Source organism: Podarcis pityusensis (genome assembly GCF_964106645.2).
Source record: "Podarcis pityusensis genome assembly, chromosome: 15".
NCBI classification, from domain to species: domain Eukaryota; kingdom Metazoa; phylum Chordata; class Lepidosauria; order Squamata; family Lacertidae; genus Podarcis; species Podarcis pityusensis.
This window is the reverse complement of record NC_138040.1, coordinates 13,583,092-13,607,106: the sequence shown is the minus strand read 5'-3', so window position 1 is coordinate 13,607,106 and position 24,015 is coordinate 13,583,092. Positions and strand designations below refer to the sequence as shown.

General features: G+C 45.2%; 1 protein-coding gene across 1 annotated transcript in view; it reads right to left on the bottom strand.

Moving 5' to 3' along the window:
• The window catches only part of YWHAG (tyrosine 3-monooxygenase/tryptophan 5-monooxygenase activation protein gamma), a 28,350-nt gene extending 5,009 nt beyond the window's left edge, over window positions 1–23,341 (bottom strand). The window contains exon 1 of the mRNA XM_080983959.1: window positions 22,809–23,341. Coding sequence (XP_080840085.1) covers window positions 22,809–22,895 — 87 coding nt within the window. The 5' untranslated portion in view covers window positions 22,896–23,341. The remainder of the gene's footprint in view (window positions 1–22,808) is intronic.
• Between the last annotated feature and the right edge of the window lie 674 nt (window positions 23,342–24,015).

Genomic DNA, 24,015 nt, shown 5'->3' with positions numbered 1-24,015 from the left:
CAAAAAAACAGCCATGGCAAGTATGGGAGGGGGGTGGAGATACAGGAAAGAAGCCAGCAAGCAGGCACAAGGATAGGCAAATAGGTTGAGAGATTGGGTGTGTTCGAGATAGGATGAATGTTGAAATAGAGGGGACAGTGAAGCCACTGAGGTCTCTTCCCACTGATTTTTAAGTTGCCCTTCATAGCATAGTTCGAGGAATGCTGTTGTTTGTTGTTGTTTTATTAAAAAAAGAAGCCAACATTTGAGATGTTCAGGCTGCCAGATCCTACACTAGAAGGATACTGTGTTGACTATGTTGCAGTCAAAAACGCTTTCTTGACCCCAAGTAAAGCGAGGGACAGGGAGTTGAATTCATCATCTGCAGCTTGCTGGAGCTTAAGCAGCAAGATGCCCGAGACAACTATTTCACCTAAGCAATGGTGCTCGTGCTGTAACAGGCAGCTCCCAGAGTAAAATGCTTGGCACCCTTCATTAATGCAACAAAACCCTGCAAGAGCCCTTCCGGAAATTCACCAGCCTGCACACGGCACCAGCTCTGAGCTGCTCACTAGGCTGCCATCCCTCCAACGCCTTCAGGAATCTCAGGTCGCTCACAGAAGGCGCGTTTAGTGGGCACTGCAGAGCGCAGAGATAACTTGGCAGCACCGAGTCAAGGTTGCATGTACTTCCTCTCGCAATCGGGCGCAGACATCAGCAGAGGCAGGCAGCAGGCTGCAGCTTCCAGCAAGAGCACGGAGATAGGATCTCAGTGGTGACAAGGCAAATAAATGGGAGATCATATTTAAGAATGTCACTCTGCCCCTCCAGTAATTCTGCACACAGCATCGCTCTATTTCGGGCCATGAAGCAATTAAACCTTTGCGATAATTTGGTTCAGACAGCGCTGCAGAAAGCTATTTAGAGCTCGTTGGGTTTTATTTTAATTAGACAGCCTTAAAGCCATGCTTCAAGGGGACATCGCCTCTTGGCAGTTAACCTGGTCAAAAAGCAAAATGTGGGCATCTCTGCAGCCTGGAAAAGGACATTTTAGGTGTGGCGAGTTTTACATGAAGCAGTCTTTCCCACTTTGGAGACCCCTGAAAGATCCACGGTCTCCTGATCTTCAGGGACAACGTAGAAGGTCACGGCCATATTCCAAAAGCGAGTCCAAGGCACAGGCTATTAGTGGTAGCACCTCCAGCTAGCCGCTTGCTCTGGGTACCATCTAGACTACTTGAGAATATGTGCCACAATGGCCTCCCTGGAAACAACTGCAAAATCTGAATAAGTTTTGTTCTTAGCTTGAAGCAGGAACTTAAATCTCCAGCTCCTTAAAGCTGGACAGCAGCAACTGGGCCGCAGAGATTTGTTTCGTAATTGCATTTTATTTATTGAACAGGATTCATAGAATGCTTGATCATCCTTAACTTCCAAGAGATTTACAAAAAATATAAAACGTTCATTAAAAAGACTGGGGTAGGGGGGAGAAACCAACCATTAAAAGCAAGTTAATCTAAAATGTATCAAAATAATAATAAGTAAAATAACCAGCAGCTATTAAGTATGTATATAATAGAATACAATTACATGTTTAAATCACAGCATGTTCAAATTATGCAGGGTTAATTTGTGCTGCCTTCGGGTTATTACAAAGTGTGGCTGTTTTCCAGTTGTATTCATAGTGGCGGTTCTCGTAGTGGTTTATCCGTTCAGAGAAAAAGCAAATATGAGGTGACATGATAGAAGGTTATAGAATCATGGCATGGAGAAAGTGGATAGAGGAATGTTTTTCTCGCTCTCTCCCAACACTAGAAGAACTCATAGACATCCGACGAAGCTCAACGTTGGAAGACTCAGGACGGACAATAGAAAGCGCTTCTTAGCACAGCTAAATTATGGAACGTGCAACCACAAGAAGCAGGGATGGGCTACCAACTTGGATGGATTTAAAAGAGGATTATACAAATTCATGGAGCAAAGAGCTATTGGTGGCTAAAAGGCCACCATGGTTATGCTCTGCCTCCACAGCTGGAGGCGAAAATTCTGCTGGAAACCAGTTGCTGGAAACCACTGGAGGGCAGAGGGGACTTGTGCTTGGGTTTTCCCACTGACCACTGTGAGAACAGGATGCTGGACTATTAGGGCCTTTGGTCTGTTCTAGCAGGCCCTAACAATGTTCCTAATAAAACTTAGATCTAATACCCACAGGAAATAATGGCTCTTGGCAGACAGGTAACTGACTCCCTGGCAATGGAGGTTGCCGGGTTCTACAGCTGACAGCAGGTTTGAGATGTCACAAAGGAGAAAGGAGCAAGGCAACCCCACCCTATGAACCCTTCAGTAACCTATGAAAGGGCAGGAGCCCAACCTCCTATAGCCTGTCCCAAAGTTTTCATGGTGCAGCTGAAGAGAGATGCACACCACATGTACCTCTCGCTGTTCTTGCTACCATATTCTCCTAAGCAAAATCGTGGCTTGTCTCCGCAAGCAGTAGGGTCAGTGTTAGAACCACAAAGTGGCATGGAGGCAGCATTCAAGTGCGAGATTCAGATTGCCAGTTCATGTGGAAAAGGCTTCAAGTTTTCTTCCACCGCCTACCACCTTAATAAGTACATGCTCTGTCTTGAAATTCATATTATCTAGGATTAGACAAACCATTCATCATCTGCTCCACAAGCCCTCGGAAGGCAACCTTGCTCTCATTCACATCGGTGAAATTAAATCTGTTCATTTTCTCACACCAGCCATATTTCATAAGCCAGTGTCAAAGCTTCACAACAGACTGTGTGCTTGAGCATTCTGACCACCACCACCCTGGCCTCCTTTCTCTACCCATAACTGCGAGGCAGCCACTGGAAAAATTGTGTTAAGGGAATCTTGGCACAGAAGCAAGGACTGTGCACATTAATCCACTGGATTTCATTTTACATAGGGAGAGCACTGGAATGAAGGTAAATGTCTAACCAACAAAAGAGGAATGTGAAGACAGGTGGAAGCACACATGGTTTGGTTGTTGCCACCAAATCCATATCTTTGGAAGGCAGGCAGCAACCTTGTGACTTTGTGCTGAGTTTAGAAGAAGAAGAGTTTGGATTTGATATCCCGCTTTATCACTACCCGAAGGAGCCTCAAAGCGGCTAACAATCTCCTTTCCCTTCCTCCCCCACAACAAACACTCTGTGAGGTGAGTGGGGCTGAGAGACTTCAGAGAAGTGAGACTAGCCCAAGGTCACCCAGCAGCTGAATGTGGAGGAGCGGAGACGCAAACCCGGTTCACCAGATTACGAGTCTCTCGCTCTTAACCACTACACCACGCTGGCTCTTTTGGTTTCCAGGACCCAAAAATGCATACTGAGCAAGCTGCAACCTCCCCGCAGGCAAGGGCAGCATAGGCAAGGGAAGGATCTTCTAAGTAAGAAGCTCCACTGCTTTGCAGGGATTTGACTTGTGGATGCTGCACCTCTCTGCATCTTCAAAAGTTACCCCTTTCGATCTCTCTGCAGCAGCCATTTTTGCCCACACTATTTAGACACGCTATTGTTGCTAGAGAACACAAGCCATCTTCAGCGGAGCCTTTCCTAAAGGCATTCTGCCTAACAATGCTGTAAGCCCAAGGAAAGACTTGTGTCACTTCTGTCTCCTAAAAAGGGGCCAGGATGCAGATGGCATCAAATCTGTAGATGGTAGCAGTGGGGACTTCCAATTCATAGGCTACTGCCAGTGAAATTTCATTCAAGGGACAGATGAATTTCAAGCTAGGCACCCAATGGCACCTTAAACCTAGGTTACGCTTGCCACAACAGAATGTCTATTTTTTCAGGGGCTGGACTAAATGACCCTTGGGGTCCCTTCCAGCACTGTGATTCTACGATTCTATGATCTCAACTACACTGCAGGACTGTAGCTTGCTCTTACAACTATTCACTTGTGCTGGTATGCAAGAAGTAGAAATGGAAATGGTATTAGCTATATGAACAAAGGCAGAGGTTTTTAAAACTGTGATCACCAACCTGGTGCCCAGAAATCTCCACGTAGTCACAATTGGACCCACGCCAGTTGGACCTACTGCAAAACGCACCTGGAGAATTTCGGACACTGATTTCAAGGTATCACTTTCATCAGCCACAAACAGCTTCGATTACATGTGCCTTTTCCTCATAGTAAAAGGATAGGTCTACATAATGTAGAAATTGTAGTTCTGAAGTTCTCCATGAGCATAAGGTAAAGGGACCCCTGACCATTAGGTCCAGTTTTGGCCGACTCTGGGGTTGCAGCGCTCCTCTCGCTTTATTGCTACAGCTTCCGGGTCATGTGGCCAGCATGACTAAGCTGCTTCTGGCGAACCAGAGCAGCGCACGGAAACGCCGTTTACCTTCCCGCCGGAGCGGTACCTATTTACCTACTTGCACTTTGACGTGCTTTCAAACTGCTAGGTTGGCAGGAGCAGGGACCGAGCAAAGGGAGCTCATCCCGTCATGGGGTTCGAACCGCCAACCTTCTGATCGGCAAGCCCTAGGCTCTGTGGTTTAACCCACAGCGCCACCCGCGTCCCTCTCCATGAGCATAAAGGTGCTCTTAATACTATCAGCTACGCCAAATGCATCCTAGATCCAACCCCCTTCATTGCACTTTGATGGAACATCCAGCTACAAGCTAACAAAATGTTGGGTGCCCCTGATGCAGAAGTTATTGGGGGGGATCATGCAGGATATAGGTTGCTACAGCCATAAGGCATCAGAATGTCCAGCCCTGTTAGATCAGGCCAAAACTTCCTGTTCTCACAGTGGCCAAATAGATGTCATAATTCCAAGCAACTGCTATTCAGAGGCATTATGCCTCCGACAGTGAAGGAATACCATGGAGAACTGGGCTATCAAGTTACTAGTCATGATGGCTGTTGGAGCCTGATCTACAGTGGTACCTTGGATCCCGAACAAATCATCTCCCGAATGCCGCAAACCCGGAAGTGCTCCAGTTTGTGAACGTTTTTTGGAAGCCGAACGTCCGACATGGCTTCGAACTGAGTGCAGGAAGCTACTGCGGCCAATTGGAAGCCATGCCTTGGTTTTCGAATGGTTCCGGGAGTTGAACAGACTCCCGGAACAGATTTAAGTTCCAACAACCAAGGTACCACTGTATTATAATCAGAGCCAGGCGAGAATGGCTTTGCTCAGATAAAACACTGAACTTTGGCTCTGCATTCTGTGAACAAACCACAAACTCCCCCCCCCCCCCCGATTTCCCTCTGGCATGAAAATTGGGAAGCTTTCCCACTTCGAGTTTTAAAGTAACTGTGGTTTATTGCTACGTCTTAGCCCAACGGTTAGCCTTAACTACAGTTTAAGGAAACAAACCAACTTCAAGCTGCAGTTCATGGCTCCCTAAACCATACTTAAGCTAACCAGTTTCTGGTTCAGATGCACTTATAAGGCATGGCAAATAGATAATGGAATAAAATGTTTCCAATATCCTCCTTGTGGCCATACCAGAGTGGAAGAGGGGAGAACACGCGCCCAAGATTTGAGCAGCCAACACTCAGTTGGTAGAGCAGGAGCCTCTTAACCTCAGGGTTGTGAGTTTGAGTCCCACATTAGATAAAAAACTGATTGCAGTTTAGCTTCAAATCAGAACTCAACTCCCTTTGAAGGTCCAGAAACACCAGTGACCTCTGCCTGGTAGAACACTCTGGGAGCGGAAGATAAACCCATCGAGAAATTAAAGCGCAGCTCTGTTTTCTCCAAAAATAATAAGAATGCTATTCTGCATCAGGCAGGTAACTGCATGACTGGGATGTCTCTAATGCTCTGCATGTTCACTGGCAAATAAAGTCCCACAAAGCAGGGAGACCTCTGGTGCTTTTTTGCTGAGTCAGGATAAAAAACATACCAGACAAGTAGCTTTTCCAATCAGCAGTTTAGTTTCAAACCATAATACAGTCATACCTCGGGTTGCAAACGTGATCCGTGCGGGAGGCCAACCTGCAGTGACGCAATTTGGCGCTTCTGCGCATGCACGTGACGTCATTTTGTGCTTCTGCACATGCACCAAAACCCGGAAGTAACCTGTTCCGGTACTTCCAGGTTCGGTGCGGTCCGCAACCCGAAAACACGCAACCCGCAGCGTTCGTAACCCGAGGTATGACTGTACTGAACATACTAAAGCTTTAAGGACCGGTTGAGAAACGGCCAAGCCTGGCATCCTACTCTGTGTAACTGAGTATCTCTCAAGAGCCCAACATGATGGCCTGATGCTAAGCCTGTCATAGAGATACAGTTACCAGCCCCCTTTCAAAGGGATTTCTGCTCTAATTTCAGGAACTATTAAAGTTGCAACTGCCTAATCCTACTCTTCCCCCAGACAAATCAAGGAGGGATCAGTCTTGGGAGTTTTAGTGTAACTAGCCAGAGTACAGTTATAGTCAATTCACCTCCACCAGAACTTCAAAAGTTCTCTCCACCTGTACAAGTGCTTCATGCAAAGTTTCTTGATGGCCTTTCTTTTTGGGAAAGCCTCAAGACTTTGGCAGGACATTAAGTTCACTCACATTCTGTAAAAAGTTTTGAATGAACTGTTTTAAAGTAGGCAAAGCAAATGGAATAACTGCAACCTTTGCCGTTGATAATCTATGGAAGGAGGCGCTGCCACCGTGTGAGGGAGAGGGAAGGAGAGGGAAAGAACACGCGCTGGAGATCCACGTGGCAATTCGCGGGCCAGATCCAGAAGGCAACTGGGCATGATCCGGTCCGTGGGCCTTAGTTTGCTGACCCATGGTCTGGGCATTTATGCTGGAGAAAATAAGAATGTAAGAAAAGCCATTTGGATCAAGCCAGTGGCCCATCGATTCCCACATCCTGTTCTCACAGTGGCTGACCAGATGCCTGTAGGAAACCCACAAGCAGGATTCGAACACAAGAGCCCCCTCCCCTCCTGTGGTTTCCAGCAACTGCCCTTCAGAAGCATTGATGCCTCCCATTGCGGAGGCAGGGCACAGCCTTCATCATGGCTAGACGTTATCAATGGCCTTCTCCTCCATGACGGATGTCCAACCCTCTTTGGAAGCCATCCATGCCACCTGTGGGAGCGAGCTCCATCGTTTTAACAATGCGCTGAATGATAAAAAGTCAGCTTTGCTGCCTTTTGCACACACCCACTCTATTATTATTATTTTAAATTTCTATACCCCTCTTCATCAGAGGACCCCAAGACAATTTACAGTATAAAAACACAAAAATACGTTATAATAATAATAAAAAATTTTATTTATATCCCGCCCTCCTCAGCCGAAGCCGGGCTCAGAGCGGCTAACAACATTAAAATGATACAACATTCTAAAATCATTTCATTATAAAATCAAATCAAAACATAATAACAAAACAATGACACACACACACACACACACACAGAGCACAGGGAGGACTACATGCACACCCAAAGCAGGTGACCTAATAATTATGGAGTTAACTGGTCCACAATATAAACAGGGGGCTTTTGCATTTTAAGTTAATCAGTGGGTACCAATAACTTGCACCCACTGGAAACCAAGCCTTATGAGGAACGCTTGAAGGAGTTGGGTGTGTTCAGCCTGGTAAAGAAGAGATTGAGAGGAAATACGGCAACCATCTTCCAATATCTTAAGGGCTGTCACGTGGAAGATGGAGCAAGCTTCTTTAGTCCTGCTCCGGAGGGTAGGAGTCAAAACAATGGCTTAAAGTTACAAGAAAGGAGATTCTGACTAAACATTGGTTAGAACTTTCTGTAGTAAGAGCTGTCTGACAGTGGAATGGGCTCCCTCAGGAGGTTGCGGACTCTCCTTCATTGGAGGCTTTTAAGTAGAGGTTGGATGGCCATCTGTCATGGATGCTTTAGCTGAGATTCCTGCACCGCAGGGGGTTGGACTAGATGACTATTGAGGTCCCTTCCAACTCTACAATTCTATGATCCTACCATCTTTACAGCCTTCCGCTTCATTGGGTTTCGCATCCACGCACCTAGGGGCTGGCACCATAGGCAAGACTTATTATTACGGCCTGCTGTGCTACATCTGTCAATTTGAGAAGGCCGTTCCTCTGCATTATGTTATACGAAGAGATAGTTGTATAAAAGCAGGTGAGTGTTAATTCACTGGCAACAGAATGATGCAACGGCAAAGCTGAAGTCTCACATGATCAGAGAAGCAGAGCTCAAAGGAGTACAAGCACACAGTCAGAGGGTGGTAATTAACAGCAATTAATATTTCCTGTAGTCATTTTGCTTTTGTTATTCTAACCTGAGTTCCTACAGCAAATGATTCCCCCACACTGGATATGACCATGTTTTAAGGCTCTTGCAGCTTGCCGCAAGCACATTCTTAGAATCAAGTGTTTTTAGGAGAAAAGACAGCGTGCTTTTGGGAGTTCCTGTTCCACCTCAAGATCACCATTCCTAGAAAACACTGAGGGCCTCTGGCACAGTTACTATCTTTGTTCAAAGGGGCAGAAATGCGCTCATGACAGAAAACCAACATCTGAAGAACTTATGAGTAGGCGCAGGAATGAGTCAGACCCGAGCATGCCAATGATTCCATCAGAGGGGATGAGTAATTTTAATAGTTGTCTCCCTGAATGAAAAAACTCCAATCAATTAGAACAATTGTAACCTATTCGTATTAAGTGACAATTCCCGTGCTAATTAGTGTTGCATTGTCCTACAAGATCACAAATGCAGATCTCGGTTGCTTAAATCAAAGCCCATTCCCGATTCAGAAATCTTGAAGATATGTTCTTTCCTAAGCCGAGGGCTGCTCCCTCACATTGGTTGCCATACTGAGACAAGTGCTTGTGCATTGAGCACAGCTACTGTCTACTACCACTTGAGTTTTTCTAGACAAAATTCCCTCTCTGCCCTCTTGAGATATGCAGGTCAAAATTTCCTTCATGCATAACATGATTTGAGCAATGGCTCTTACTTTCACTACTACTTTTCATGACAAATATCACAGAAAGGGCAAGTAAACATCTCATGGTCTTCATCATTCTCTTCTGGTGGATGGGATGAAGGATACCCCAATTTATCCAATTAATTCCAAGAGAGGCTGCATCAAGCAAAGTCATCTAATGAATTTTGTAGTGAAGCAGTTAACTGAATCAAAGTTGCCCTGACTAAATCTGACTCTAATCCACTAAACCACAAATGTAACTAGTGGATAATGAATATATTACTGAACACTTCTTAGATATTTAACCATTAACTAATGAGCATGCGAATTTGACTTAGTGAGTACATTAAATAAAATATTTGGAAGCTTGCCTGAACAGAGAAGTGCCTTGTCTCAATTTCGAAAGTTCAGAACCAAGGAAAAATGAATCATGACATGCAGGTGTTTATTGCTTGGGAAGAATGAAGTTTTTTGCCTTTGCAAATGGAAGAGGTGAAGCTGAATTTAATGCAGATCAGAGCAGGAACCCTCTTCTAAACCTGCAAATTATATGCATCTCTATCACTTAACTGACAGAAGTCCCATCCTCTAAGACTTCATTCTGAAGTTAGTCAGTTATCCAAACTTAGAGCTTGATTCACTGCTCTAGGAACCCATCCCATGGTATTTAATGGCATCTGATCTACCCTACCCAACCCAGAATTCTATATGACCTCACACTGAGAGCATTAATTTGGGAACTGCTAAAGGGTTAGAGGCCTAATTTTCCAGAAACACTGGCAGCAGAAAGAGCATTCTGAGATTTGAGGAAAACAAAATTGAAGTTGGCAGTGAATTGAAATACTCAACATCAGAGTATTTCAATATCCTCTGGACTCTTAGATGTAAAAAAGTAATTGCTCCAAACTCAGCTTGCAGCTACAAGACACACCCACCTTATTTAAGAACAACGGGGTACTTGGCTGTTTGATTTCCTCACGCTTTTAGGTGTTTATTTACCAGGCTATGAAATGTTTTAAAACCAGAAAACATGCAAAGTCGGCCTTTAAAATGCTGTAGTGGCTTTATGTTGTTTGCTAGCTGGAAATTTAGTGTGGCTTATTTATTATTATTTATTTTATATTTTTATATACACTGCTTAATACCAAAACATGCTAAGCAGTCAACAAAGAGAGGGGACAACAATGAAAGCCAACAGACAAGAAATTCCAAGAAATGTAGCTACACTTCAGAGAAACACCCACCTTTTAGCCTGGACCTCTGGAAAGTGAGAAGAATGCTCTACCTACCAGTGTTTCTAGTGTCACTCCTCTGGCCAACTACCAAGGATTGGGCCACTGTAGCACACTTTACATTTTCTCGCCCTTGAAAGTGTTCAGAAGCTAGCCAGCTTCTGACACAGCCAGCTTGTCTGAAGGAACATCTCAACTTGATAGGAAATAACCAGGGTGACAGCAGACCATACATACTCCTGCCGTATGAGCTCTCTGGGTGCCAACCCCTCACAAGGTGTCAGAAACCAATTATTATTAAGGGTCTTCTTAGGAACAATTCTGAATTTCCTCCCAAGGGAGATTCCTGAATTTCCTTCCAAGGTTCATCACTGTTCATGATTCCACGAAACGGACCAAGACGTTCCCTTGCGTCATCAAAAGTCTTCATAAGGAGCTGAATCTTGTCAGCTGACACTGCTATTCTGCAATGTTACTGTACTGTACATTTACAGAAACCTGCAGACAATGTATGGTTAGTTATCCATTACAGGGAGGCCCAGCCTCCTCATTTCTGCTGTTCTGCAGCTCCCAACTATGTGACCTTCTCCTCTCCTGCCATTTCCCACCCCATACCTTCTCTTCCACCCCAGTCATCTCCCCTCTTCCCAATCTTTTCTTATGCTCACCTGCTTTCACTGGCCAGCTGCCTTCAAGACCCTGCCTCTTCCTTTCCTATTCACACAGAGGTAGGGAGAAGTGTTTTTTTATGACTACATATTTTTTTACTGCTACAATTTTCCGCAGAAAGCTTTCAATTTCTTTTTTTTTTAAAAAAAAAAAAGTTTCATAAAATTCATTTGACTCACAGTTTACCTGTAAATCAGGGGGCAGACACCAAATAAGAGTAAAGGTACGGCATATAATAATTTAAATAGCTGTCACAGCACAATTTTGCATTGGCTTGTTTTTACTGTATTACCATTCGTCTATTTGGGACATTCTTGAGGAGGAAACCCCCCCCATGTACAAATGAATGCCCCAATTCCACCATTCCTACAAGGACTATCTGCTTATTGGCAACATCGAAACGATCACCAACAGTACAAAGGTGTCTCACGATTGGTCAGCATCACATGGTTAACAAGATTGGTGTGGAACTTTCAGCCTGAGAAGAATACACTGTTCTGCACTAAAAACCCCGTCACTTTTTCTTTAAAACAATACTTCTTAAGTTATTTGCTTCCCATCACCAGCTCCCATCACCCCTGATCACTGGTCCTGTTAGCTAGGGATGATGGGATTTGTAGTTCAAAACAGCTGGAGACCCAATTTTGGCCATGCCTGGCCTAGACCATCTTTTATCACACGCACAAGCTGGAGATCACACAACCAGTTTATGACACAGCGCTCATTCAAGCAACTGGTTCTGTCACGCGAATAAAGGAGGAAGTGTTTACTTAAGACTACAACAGCCCAGCAAGTCATTCTCCATAGCAACAGTATTGCATAGTTAAAAGCTTGACTAAATCTGGCTTTTTTTGCTGACATTTTCACATTACCCATCAGGCAGTATCTGCTTGCTGCCTAAGAAAACCTTGTATCTATCCACTTGCCAGGTAGCCAAATCCGGAATTGCACTCAGGAAAGCGACCTGATGGGAGGCCGGGCTGACCGCTTCTGTGTGCAATATAAAAGGGAGGGCAACTATCAAAAAGATAAACCTCCTCCAGCATAGCAATGCACCAGGCTGCTACAGGAGATCCCCACCACTGCAGGACAGTAAAACCTTTATAGGCTAGAAACTTTTGCGGTCTTTACAAGACTGGTGGTCATTGCTGAAGGACAGCTTTATTCTTCCTTTTTATTTCTACTTGTTTCTACTTGGCCGAATACTCCCGAGAAGTGTAGCTCAGCTCTCACTGTGACTCTGGTGCAAGAAAAAAGATGCAGAAGTATTCATATCCCACCAAGTAGCTCAAGACGGTGTACACAGTTGTCCCCATCCCCAGTTTATCCGCACAACAACCCTGAGAGGTAGGTTAGGCCGAGAGGCAGTGCCTGGTCCAAGGTCACCCAGAGAGCTTCAAGGCCAAGTAAAGCATTTGAACCCTAGTCTTCTAGCCCCTAATCCAACACTCTGATCAATACACCACACTGGCTAGTGCTAGCTTAGGAGGTTTAGTTTGGTCAGAATCAAGTATATGCTTCCAGAGTTAACATTACTTCTGGTATATGGGGCACCATAGCCGTTAGAGGGCCGTGAAAATTAGTGTCCCGGGCTTTTTAGACTCTGCTACCCATGTACTATCTGAAACCAAAGGGGAGGGAGGCAGATGGGGTGAAGGAGAGGGACAATTATTTTTTGATATTTTTTTTTGGGGGGGGGGGAGATGCAGCAGTATATTCTGTTCAAGCTTTAAGCTGTGCTGTTACTATGGAGAAGGGAAGGGAATCTGCCTGCCTGTAAAAGTCTCCAAGTTCAATGGCCTATAATAATTTTAAGCCTACACATTTCCACTTAATAGCCTGGCTCTGCACATTTATGACCTGGATCATTAGTTAAAGCCAAGCGGTGCCTCGGTGATCAGGCAGGCTTCAGGTGTTCAAGCAACACAGCAACACAGCCCCCTATATCCCTTTGTCCTCCTGCCAGCCCTGAGGGAGCCCCGCCCATCAGCACCAGCGCAGCTGCCTCAATCAGCTGTTTGCGAAATTAAGACTTTATCCCAAGTGGGTCGTGGCTCCACGTTTAAGGGGTGAGCAACATCGCAGCCAGAACACAGAAGTCAGTTCTAAAACCAACCGATTGCACTCAGTGTTGGAAACTCAAGATATACAGTGGTACCTCGGGTTAAGTACTTAATTCGTTCCGGAGGTCCGTTCTTAACCTGAAACTGTTCTTAACCTGAAGCACCACTGTAGCCACTGCTGCGCCACCACTGCACGATTTCTGTTCTCATCCTGAAGCAAAGTTCTTAACCTGAGGTACTATTTCTGGATTAGCAGAGTCTGTAACCTGAAGCATATGTAACCTGAAGCGTATGTAACTTGAGGTACCACTGTATAAGCTAACCGCCAAATGGCACCTTAAACCTAGGTTACAGTCGCCACAGCAGAATGCCTAGGCGCCATTTCCCCCCAGTGAAATTTGTTGTTGCTATTGCTATTCATTTCATTAACACTCTGTATTTTAAAGACAAGACCTCAATGCGGTTTACAGCACATTAAAATATCAAATACAACAATCCAGAATAAAACCAATTCAAGGGAAAGATTTCAGATCCTTCTCTAAGTGACACTTTGCTTTCCCCATATTTATTTATTTAGCTACTTAATTTATAGAGCTGCCAGTAGCAGAAGGACTCTAGGAAGCCAGTGTGCTATAGTGATGAGAGTGTCAGACTAGGACCTGGGAGATCAGGGTTCAAATCCCCACTGGGTGACCTTGGAGTCACTCACAGCCTCCTAACCTACCTCAAAGGGCTGCTGTCGGGATTAACAGAGGAGAGGAGTGAACCATGTACTCCTTGGAGAAAAAGGTGGGATATAAATGCAATAAATGAGCTCTTCTGCTTACCTGCTTAAGAAAGCTGGAGAAGCCAACCAGATGGAGATGTCAGTTGCTAAGCTGGCACCCAGAGATGGTCGCAAGTGGAACGACGCCTGTTGCAAAACGCACCTGGCTGATAGTTCTAACACTGATGCCACTTCAAACAGAAGCTTCCATTTTATTCCGCAAATGCCATTTATGTATGCATCCAGCACACACTTAAATGGGCTTACAGTTTAGAATTCCCTGAACATATTTTTTTTTAAAGTGAATTATTCAGTAAAATACATCCAAGATTTTATAGTCACAAGAGGTTTAATTGAGCTGAAGCACTAGATGTTAACAATATGGGACTGAGCAGATTTCTGTGCCACTCATATATTCTAATGTCAGGAATTCTCAACAATTCTCAAGGCTTGTGTGTTTTCAGCATGAGGCTCGAGGATTGTGTATTTTGGTACCTCCTTTCCCACATTTCCAGGCGAAAGATTGCTATACACATGCCCAATAAAACTTAGGCAGTTCTGAAACCTATTTCTAGGGGGGTAGCTGTGATAGTCCATTGCAGGGGGGGGAGGGAAAATGTCACTCTGAAATTTGAAGCAGACAATCAGCTCTTTGAAGCTTGTTCATTAGTTTGCAGAAGCATTTCATGCTCTTGCTAATAACAAAGTTAACATACTAGGAATGTCTCTTCCTCCTCAGAGTGTAGAACAGGAACAAAGAATGAGCAATCAAAAGCCACCCAATAGAACCATGTGCAGACATGGTTGAGAATATAGCAGGTAAAAAGGCAAATGCTGTATCATACTGAGAAATCAATTTAGGATATTGCATTCTACCTAAATAGGAGCTGACCAGTGCTTCCCCTTTCAGCACAGTCTGCTGCAGTTCTTCTGGCCCACCCAACGTAAGGGCCCAGTAGACATGTCACTTTAAACCACTGTTAAGCTTAGCCATGCTTTAAAGGTGCACACACAGCTAGGGGTTAAAGCAGGTGGGGGAAAACATTGGTGCTACAGATGTTGCTGAACTCCAACTCCCCCCAGTCCAGCAAGGATGGTCAATGTCCAGGGATGATGCAAACTGTAGTTCTGCAACATCTGGAGGGCCAAGGGTTCCTCTCAATATACCTGACTGAAAGGGGCACACAAGTGAGGCTGCTGTCTAAAGCAGGGTGGTCCAATATGCAGCCCAGGGGCCACATGTGGCCCTTGATGTCTTTTTGGGCGGCCCTCAGAAACATTTGGCGCTGGGCTTTGGGAAGAAGGCAGGAGGACTCTTGACAGGGTCCTAGAGTCCTCCTACCTCCTTCCCAAAGTCTAGTTAGCACTTTCCCAGCTTTGGGGAGAAAGTGGAAGGACTCTAGGACCCTGCCTTCCAAATGCCTGGTGGTTGGGGCATCCAATTTTGGCCTTACTCCTCCCCTAACAGCAGGAGGCCCACAGGTTCCATGTTGAAGGACTCTTGCGGCCTACTTGGTATTGAGATTTGGGGCCATCCTGGTCTAGAGGTATGACCAATTACTGAAGTATCAAGACACCAAAGGCCAGAAAGCTTTGTGATCTGCGGAACCAGGGCTACATAGCTGGGAGGGAAGCTAAATACAATCTTTGTTCAGCATTCACTTCAACAGAGTGCCATCAGTAAGTTAGACAGGATAGTGCAGCCTACAGAATGTCACGCAAACTATGAAAACATTAAAGATGCCTGCAGGACAACGGAGCATTTCAGCAAAGCTAAAGCATAAAACGTTAAAAAGGAATAATGCTACCAAGTGGATAAAATGTATCGCTAGACCAGGCCAGTCACTGTTGCTGTTGGTTTCCTTCATTCCTCAAAAACCCAAACCTGCCATCTTCCTGCATTAAATAATTAACCCACTGCCATTTTTAGAAACCACATAAAGTCAAGCTGACTTTGCAACTATTTCCCCCCCTCTTCATCTACACAAAAACCTTTCCCTCAAATTACCCAGCAACAGATGACCTAAAAGGCCTCCCTATATAAACCTGCCCAGGTGCTGAGATCCTCAGGTGAGCACCTTCTCTCAGTCCCATCAACATCAGAGGCATGCTTAGGGGTGACACAGGAAAGAGCCTTTTCTGTGGCTGCTCTTGGTATTGTGGAATTCCCTACCAAGAGAAGTGAGACTGGCTCCCTCTTTGCTATCCTTCCGCTGGCAGACCTTCCTGCTCAAACAGGCCTTTGGAAACTGAGAAGCAGACAGGGCTGACCACTGGGGGCTGCTGTCAGAGCAAATTGCTTGTCTCTGATGTATTCTAATTATTGCTTTTAGCTAGTTTGTTATTACTTTGCATTTTATCATGTTTTTAAATGTTGCAAGCTGTCCTGAATCCCAACTTGGAATAATAATAATAATAATAATAATAATAATGGCATCTTTGGGCAGGGTAGAAGACAAAGAAAGAGGCCTGCTTCTTGTTCACAATCACTGCTTCATCCACACAATCTACTTACTGGTTACTCTTAAGAGGGAAGTGATCCTATAATGTGCTCCTACTACCCAGGGCCTCAACTGACTTCTCAACACAGAAAGAAAGTTCTGAAGGTTTTCCATCTCAGAGAACTTTCATCTTCATGGACGATCCCATTCTGGCAAGAATGAAACACTGGCTGGCGGCCAAGGCTGGCCACTCCCCGTGGCGTTTTGCTTCCTGACCTAACGGACTGGAAGCCGCAAAGGGCAGCTTTCTGATCTATCTTTGTAGAGCTGCAGCGCTCTCGGCGTATGGGTGCATTAAAGGTCACTTGTAACATCACACTTTGCCCTAATGCTATTATTACATTTTGGACACTTGGCCACAGAGAAACATTCAAAAAAGGTTTCCTCGTACTTCTCATCCCAAAGGATGAGTATCGCTTGTTAGCACTTTCTCCCAAACGCTGGAAATAGGTCAGCACCTTTAGGGGATATGACTAGCCACTAATATTGGTTAAGATTTACAGCAACATTTCAGGTGCTGTTTTACTGGGTTTGTTCTAGGGATTTGTCCTAAGGTATATAGAGCGATATAAAAATTCAATAAATAATAGTAATAATTTTTGTATGGCTTTTACTGCACTGCAATGGTTCTCTTCTCCTCCCTGATTTTAAAATAGGCTTTTAAGGTTTAAAATCTTTATAAATCTTTATACACTTGGTGAAGCAAGCAACTAATACACTGAAATAACAACTTTGAACGTAGGAGGCGGAATCAAGATGTGGTACTAGTATTGAGGTCAATGAAGCCTGTTAAGATTTTACCTCATTGTGGTATAAAGCAATGCTTTTCAAACTATCCAATGTGGTGGACCAGCAACACCCACCCATGCCCCAGGGACTGGTACCATATTTGGTTCCCAAAATATGTCACCCAATCTGGGTTGTGGTGGAGCTGCCCTGGACCAACAGCTCAATGCTTTGCAGACCAGCACCAGTCTGTGGACCACCACTTTGTGGAACACTGGTTTAAAGGACACTGGCATTTAATGCATACAAAAAAACAACAACTCTGCAAAGCTAGCAGTGACTGCATTTCCTTATTTCAGAGGAAGATACTAAAAAAATAAAGGCCCCTGGTCTTTAATTTACCCTGCGCTTTTGAATGAAATCTGAATAAATTCCATAAATTATCCAGCTAGAGCACATCAAAGCTAGATGTCACACCTAGGCATGGTGCAGTTCTTATTAACTAGGAGCTGGGAAGACTTCCAGCTCTAGAGGGACTGCAAGGAGTCAGGGTGGGGCGAGGCTTTATCTCCATTACAACTAATGGATATTGATCTAGGCATCCTGCAATAGGCAGCTGTATGGCAGGCCATGGGAGTCGATCCTGAAGCAGAACTGCTGGTGCATCAACATCAAACATGCTTTTAACATATCACGCATCTAAATTTTAGATTCTAAAACTTGGGGGATTTTTCTTGTGGTTGGGGGGGGGGCAACCTTATCAGTTTAAAGGCTCTTGCACAAACCACCCTTTCATTCCAGTTGTAAAACAGCTATCACCTTTTATACTCAAAGCAAATCAGAATCCTATGCACGGGGAATCTTGCAAGCAATGGCAGGCCCCCAACCTTTAACGACGACGATTTATTCCCCACCCCCTCTACCTAAGGCCCCACGGTGGGTTGCAACAATTACAACACAGAATCTCACAAACAGTTTAAAGCAACTTGCAATCACAGAAATAAGGTGGGTCCCAAATAAAGCCATCTCAAGCATCAAAGGCAAGGCTGAAGAGGTACTTTTAACCAGCACTTGCCAGGTGTGCTAAGGGACGAACTAAACTGTATTAACCTCTTAAACACATGCCCTGATATCTTTTAGACTAGCAAGTGTGCCAATTGCTACCTTAAAGAAATTCTGCCAATGCCACTGTCTGGGCAGGAGAATATATGCCGTGGTCCTTCCATTTCAGCAGAGGACAATTCATGGCAGCGAGTTGCCTTCATACTAACCCAACTGTCTTAATATTTGACCAGCCAACAGATACAGCAAAGTCTTGAAGAGGGGGTCATGTTTCTGAGCTCTTCCATCTGGACAGTACATACACACTGCCCAGCAAATTAATGCTTCAGCAAATTCATGGGAGATAAAGCTATTGAGAGCTACCAATCCTGATCACTGTATGCTACCTTCAGGGAACAGAGGCAGCATGCATCTGAATGCCCACTGCTGGGCATTCAGCAGTGAAAAAAGTGCTGTTGTTCTCAGCTCCTGCTTGTGGGCTTCCTGTAGGCATTTGGTTGACCACTGTAGAAAGCACAGCATTGGATTAGATGGGCTTTGGTCTGGTCCAACATGGCTCTTCTTACATTCAGGTAAAAGAGGACACATACCAGCACCACCATTTTGTGCACTGTCTTCAATAAGCCATAGTTGTCCATGCTGACAAGTTGTCTTAGAAAGTAACCACAAACTACAATCAGGATACAGTCTAAAGCAGGCATAGGCAAACTCCGGCCCTCCAGGTGTTTGGGACTACAATTCCCATCATCCCTGACCACTTGTCCTCTTAGTTAGGGATGGTGGGAATTGTAGTCCCAAACATCTGGAGGGCCGGAGTTTGCCTATGCCTGGTCTAAAGGCTCAGACTAACTATTAGGCTGTGGGTGCATTTAACTGTAGCAGTGGAGAAGCAATTTTGGGGAGATGTTAGAAGAGACCTAATAATGAATGCTTACTGCAAAAAAGTGAATGGTTAACTACGGTATAGATGGCAATAAAGGCAATTAAGTGCATTAGTTGCGAAAGCAGAAACGAATGAGGACCTAAAATCCACTGTCCGTTCCAACAGGAGAGGTGTCAATCCAAATTCAATCACTACATTTCTGCATTACCTTGGACAAATGCCATTTGTACACTCTCTGCTACCACCTGGGTGCACTGCAGCTTCTACTCTTACGCGTGACATCATTGAGTTGCTACGGAAATGAGTGCGAGGTCATAAGTCTCCCACACAGCTGGAAGTAGGGTAGAGGGAAATAGTGTTGCACAGTGGCAAAAGGAGATGGAGAAAAATATCAAGCGTTGACTCAGCCCCGGTCCATTAAGATGGGCTTTAAATTTTCTTTTCTGAGTACAGCAGGCCAGATCTTTGTGTTGGCCCTAGGAGGAAGCAGTGAGCAAAGATTTCAAAAAAAAACCCCAACCCAGATACTAACACAGCTGGACTCGAAGTGCTGTAACATCCCAGGCTACTGTTTTAGAAGAGATTAGCGTTTCTACTTCTTTACACAGATTTATTTGCTCAGGTACATTTAAGGCAATTACAGCAATAAAGAAACAGAAATAGAGGGTTCCTGAAAGTATCAGTCTTCAGGTAGTCATAAAATGAAATGCACATCTTTAAAAAACAGAGTTTTAACACTTGCATTCAGTGAGATTACTCTGTAAGCACTGAGTGACATCAAATCGTCCTGCAGAGAGGGATGCTCAAATATTAAGACAGTACTACCGTGCCACTAGGCTGATTCCCCACCCTAATTATGCTGCTAGCTGCATCTTCTTCTGCTCCTAGCTAAGCTTCAGCAGTTTCACATGCTTGACAAACGAACGGTTACGACAAAATGGTGCAATCAGGGAGAGACAGCAGCATCCCAGGCAAGACTGCGACAATTCTGGATCAGTATTCACTATTCATCAGAGACAGAGGCCACGCTGGCTTCTCTTAAAGGCTCAGACCTGACTAACAAGACAAATATAAAGAACCGTTCTCCTCTTTAAAGCAACCCCTCCCTCCCTCTCTCCACCCAGTCTAGCCTCTCTGCAATATGACAAATGCAGAATCTTCTGGAATGACTTGATACTGCCTCCTACGATCGCTTTGTTTGCAAGATCACATCAAAGATTTCTCTCTTTTTTCCCCTTTTACTTATTGAACACTCAAAGAGGCCACCTGTATTTTAAAAAAAAAAAATGCCCTACTTGCACAATTTAAGAACTGTTCCATTTACAGCTGTCGTTTTAAAACATACAAATTAACAGCACATCATCCTATCTTAACCCCCTTTTTGAAAAGCTAACCTAGATAAATACTAAGATTGCGAGAGATTGAAGTCACCGGTCTTTCCGAATTGCACGCCTTTCTCTCACCTGAGAGAATAATGTATAATAGTGGACGGGGTGAGGGGAGAGAGAAATAACCCTAGGGAAAGATTTGCCTACTGGTTAACCTACATATCTGATTCGAGCTTTCTCCCTGTAATACCATACCACCCTGCAAAAGTGTGTTAGATGGGGTGGAAGCCTTGCAGATCATTTACATCCCCCCAAAATGTAATCTTAAGGCCAGCTCTTTGCAATGAAGACAGTTCCTTGCCCTGTCATGAGGCAGATTAAGAGAGGGTATGGTAGGTGATTGTGGGTGGGGTTGGTGGGGGGGGTAGGGAGGGCACAGCAGATGAATTCATGGGAAAGGCACCGCCCAAGCACCAGGGAGGGAGAGATAAAGAGGGGGGAGAGGACACAGCACAGGTTACACTCTGCCCTTCACTTTTTTCTCCAACAGGGTGAAACAAGAGGGGACCCATATATAAATTGCACTGTCATCGCCACCACCCCACTTCTCTCCCTCAAAGCAGAAGAAAAACCATTTTTAACTAGGCCCAATGATAAGGCAAAAAAGAGGACATCCTCTTTACTTCATCCAAAGAGGATGGCGCCTAATCTTACAAAGCAAACTCCCCATCAGACCTGAAATAGAAGCACATGCCTTTTGGTGTGTAAGGTGCCTCTGAAACACTGAAGGTACTCCGGGGGGAGAGGGGATTTGAGAGCACCTTAAGCCCAGAGCAGCATTTTGGGGAAAAGCCACCCAAGGGGGCCAAAATGGTACCTGGACATTTCAATTGGGGGGAGGGCACTGTGCCCTAAGGGATAAATGAGAAACTTGGGGAAGCAGGGAGCAAGCAAAGTGTAAGACAGACTGACATGGAAAAGGACAGGAATGAGCATCCCTGTAAAAAGGGGGGAATTGCAACTTTAGGGAGGGGCATCTCCTGTGGGGGGGGGAGCATCATGTTCCCTTCCCATTACACTTACTCGGGGAGGGGCATCTATTCCAGGAATGCTGCTTTTATTGTTTAAGGCACCTTTTGAAGCTGTATTTCCCTACCAAAATATGAACGCAGGCAGCAGGTAATAGCATCAAGGCAGGCTGCATGTATGGATATCTATGGGTGCGAATGTGTGAGGTCCAGTGGTGATGGTTGAAGATGACACTGGCCTCAAGGAGGGGAATTATCCTTTGAGCACACTGGGGAAGAGAGCAAATCTCTTTTTGCTCTAGGCATGGTGGAGCAGGAGAAGAGTTCAGGGCTTGGCTTTGCAAGGCCATTTCTACCTCCCAGGGGAAATGCTTGCAAGGTGGGGTGGAGAATGGGAGTGACAAGAGAAGAAGAAACCTCCTTACTCACTCCCCAAAGCATTTTCTGTATGGGGCAAGGAAAGGGATGGACAAGGACCCGTGTGTGTATGTGTGTATGTGTGTACACACAGAGTAATGCCTCCACAGAGCCAGTTGCAGCACCTGCCCCCCCCCCTTTTCAAAATGAAGAGAATTCATCAATGGCATTTCCTCTAGCCATTATTTCATTTGGGATGGAGCAGACTGAAAATCTAAATTACATTCTAAAATTGGGGGGGGGGGGATTTTCTGTGGAAACATTCTCCCCCTCCCTTTAATTTCTTCCCTTTGTATGAATTATTTCTCCCACCCTCAAGACAGAGAAAAAGAGACCCCTGCTTATCACCACCACCAGAAATCAAAGCATTTATGCTTTTGAAGCATGCGGATTAAATAAGTGCATCGGTCCCCTACTCAAAAATAAACACATTTTCTGTGCAAGAAATAATACACAGCATACACTCTCCTCAGAGAACATGTCCATTTCTCCCCCCCCCCCCACACAGCTTTCTTTTTTTGCCAATATGTTGATCTCCCCCTCCCAATAAATTAATATGAGTCCATTTCTCCCAATAATGAAAAACCCTGTCAATTGCCACCACCGCTTTCCCCATCCAATAAATGAATATATGGTGTGAGGAGGACAAAATTATCTCACCCTACCAGAAATACCCCCTCCCTGCGTCAAAAGAAAGAAAAGGCACATTATCCTCCTTCGGTCAGTGAACAAATCTGGGGAACGGTTGCAAATTCTCTCACTCTCCCCTGCATCTCCAATAATATGCACCAGAAGCAATATATTCTACACGTTGATTAACATAATTTATTTTAATTTACAATAATCAATACTGTATGTTAACATTTTGATTTAATATATTTATGCCCATTAAGGAGGGGTGAATTATCTGACCCACTAAATGAAGAATACTAACCAGTAGACACATCCTACTCCCCTCCACTCAAAAAAAACTAAAAGGAAAATTGGGGTGGAGAGCTGGAAATCTCCCCCTTTTAAGAATATCTCCCAGAAATATCGCCCCAGAGGGGGGGGGAATCTCAATTCCCCCCCTCCTCTCAATAAAAAAGGGTGGCACCCCCCCCCCGCAACAAAGGAGGCAGACGGGAGGGAGGGGAAAGGGGAAAAGGAGGAGGGAAGGCCCTTCTGCGGTGGCGGCCGCGGCGGCGGCGGCAGCAGCGGAGGAAACCGGGAGGAGGAGGGAGGAGGAGAGACTCACGTTCTTCATGGCAGCCGCCATGTCGTCGTATCTCTCGGCTTGCTCAGCCAGCCGGGCTTTCTGCACCAGCTGCTCGCGGTCCACCATCTTTCTTCTTCTTTTTAATTCTTGGCTCGGACTTTTATCAAAATAACAGTAGTAGTAATAATAATGGCAGCAAAGCTATCTCTCTTTTATCCCGACCGCGCGCTGAAGGTGAGAGAGAAACGCAAAAACAAAACAGGAGGAGGAACGGGAGAGAGAGAGAGGAAAGAAGGAAGGGTGGCAATGGAACGAGAGGCAGGCGCGCGCGCCAATCAGGGCCGGCCGAACGCTGGGCGCGCGCGAAGCAGGCAAGCAGGCGGTTAAGCTGCTTGCTGCTGCTGCTGCTCCTCCCGCCGCTGTTCCCTGAGCGCGAGACGGACTTTCGCTTCTTTCCCCCCTCACGCTCGCGCCGCTACTGCTCTCGCTCTCTCGCACGGCAACAACAGCGGGCTGTAGTAGCTGCGGCGGCTGCACCCGGGCGGCGTGCGCATGCGCCCCTATTTCTCCTCTCCCGTCTCCCCTCCTCTGAGGGATCCTCCCGCAGCACGTAGACTCCGCCTCCCCCTCTCCCCACCAGAGCCCCTATTGGAGCCGCGCGCTCCTCCCGCCCGCCCTTTCTTCCTTTGCCTTCTAAAGGAAAAGAAAGAGGCGCCAAACCGCCGCGCGGTTCTCTTTCCCTCCTCGCTCACACCCCCACCGCCTCACAAAGACCATCCCACCGCCTACGCGAAGGGCACCATGGGAGTTGTAGTTTGCTCTCTGTCCGGGGGTGTTAAAGCACGCTTTGAGTCTGAGGGAAAGCCCTCTGAGAGGGAGCCTCCATTTCCCATAAAGCAACGCGTGCCTCGCTCTTAGTACGAAAAATTGTATTTATGCGTATATAAATATCTATACTGTATTGTCTTTATACGTACATATACATATACCTGCACATTCATACAGTTTTGTGTTCATATATGTACAGACACACAATGTGTGTGTGTGTAACGTATAACTTACATCAGTGCAGTTCATGTATTCATCATGTCGATGCAAATATTAAACATGTCGTTAGTATCCGAATTAAATCAAATCATATTAAATTGATTATAGTACAAAATACTGGTCCTGTCACAGTAACCTAATTATTTTAAATTCATTATAACCTTCCCTCCGCTTCTTCCAATGAAGCTCAGTTTTGTCC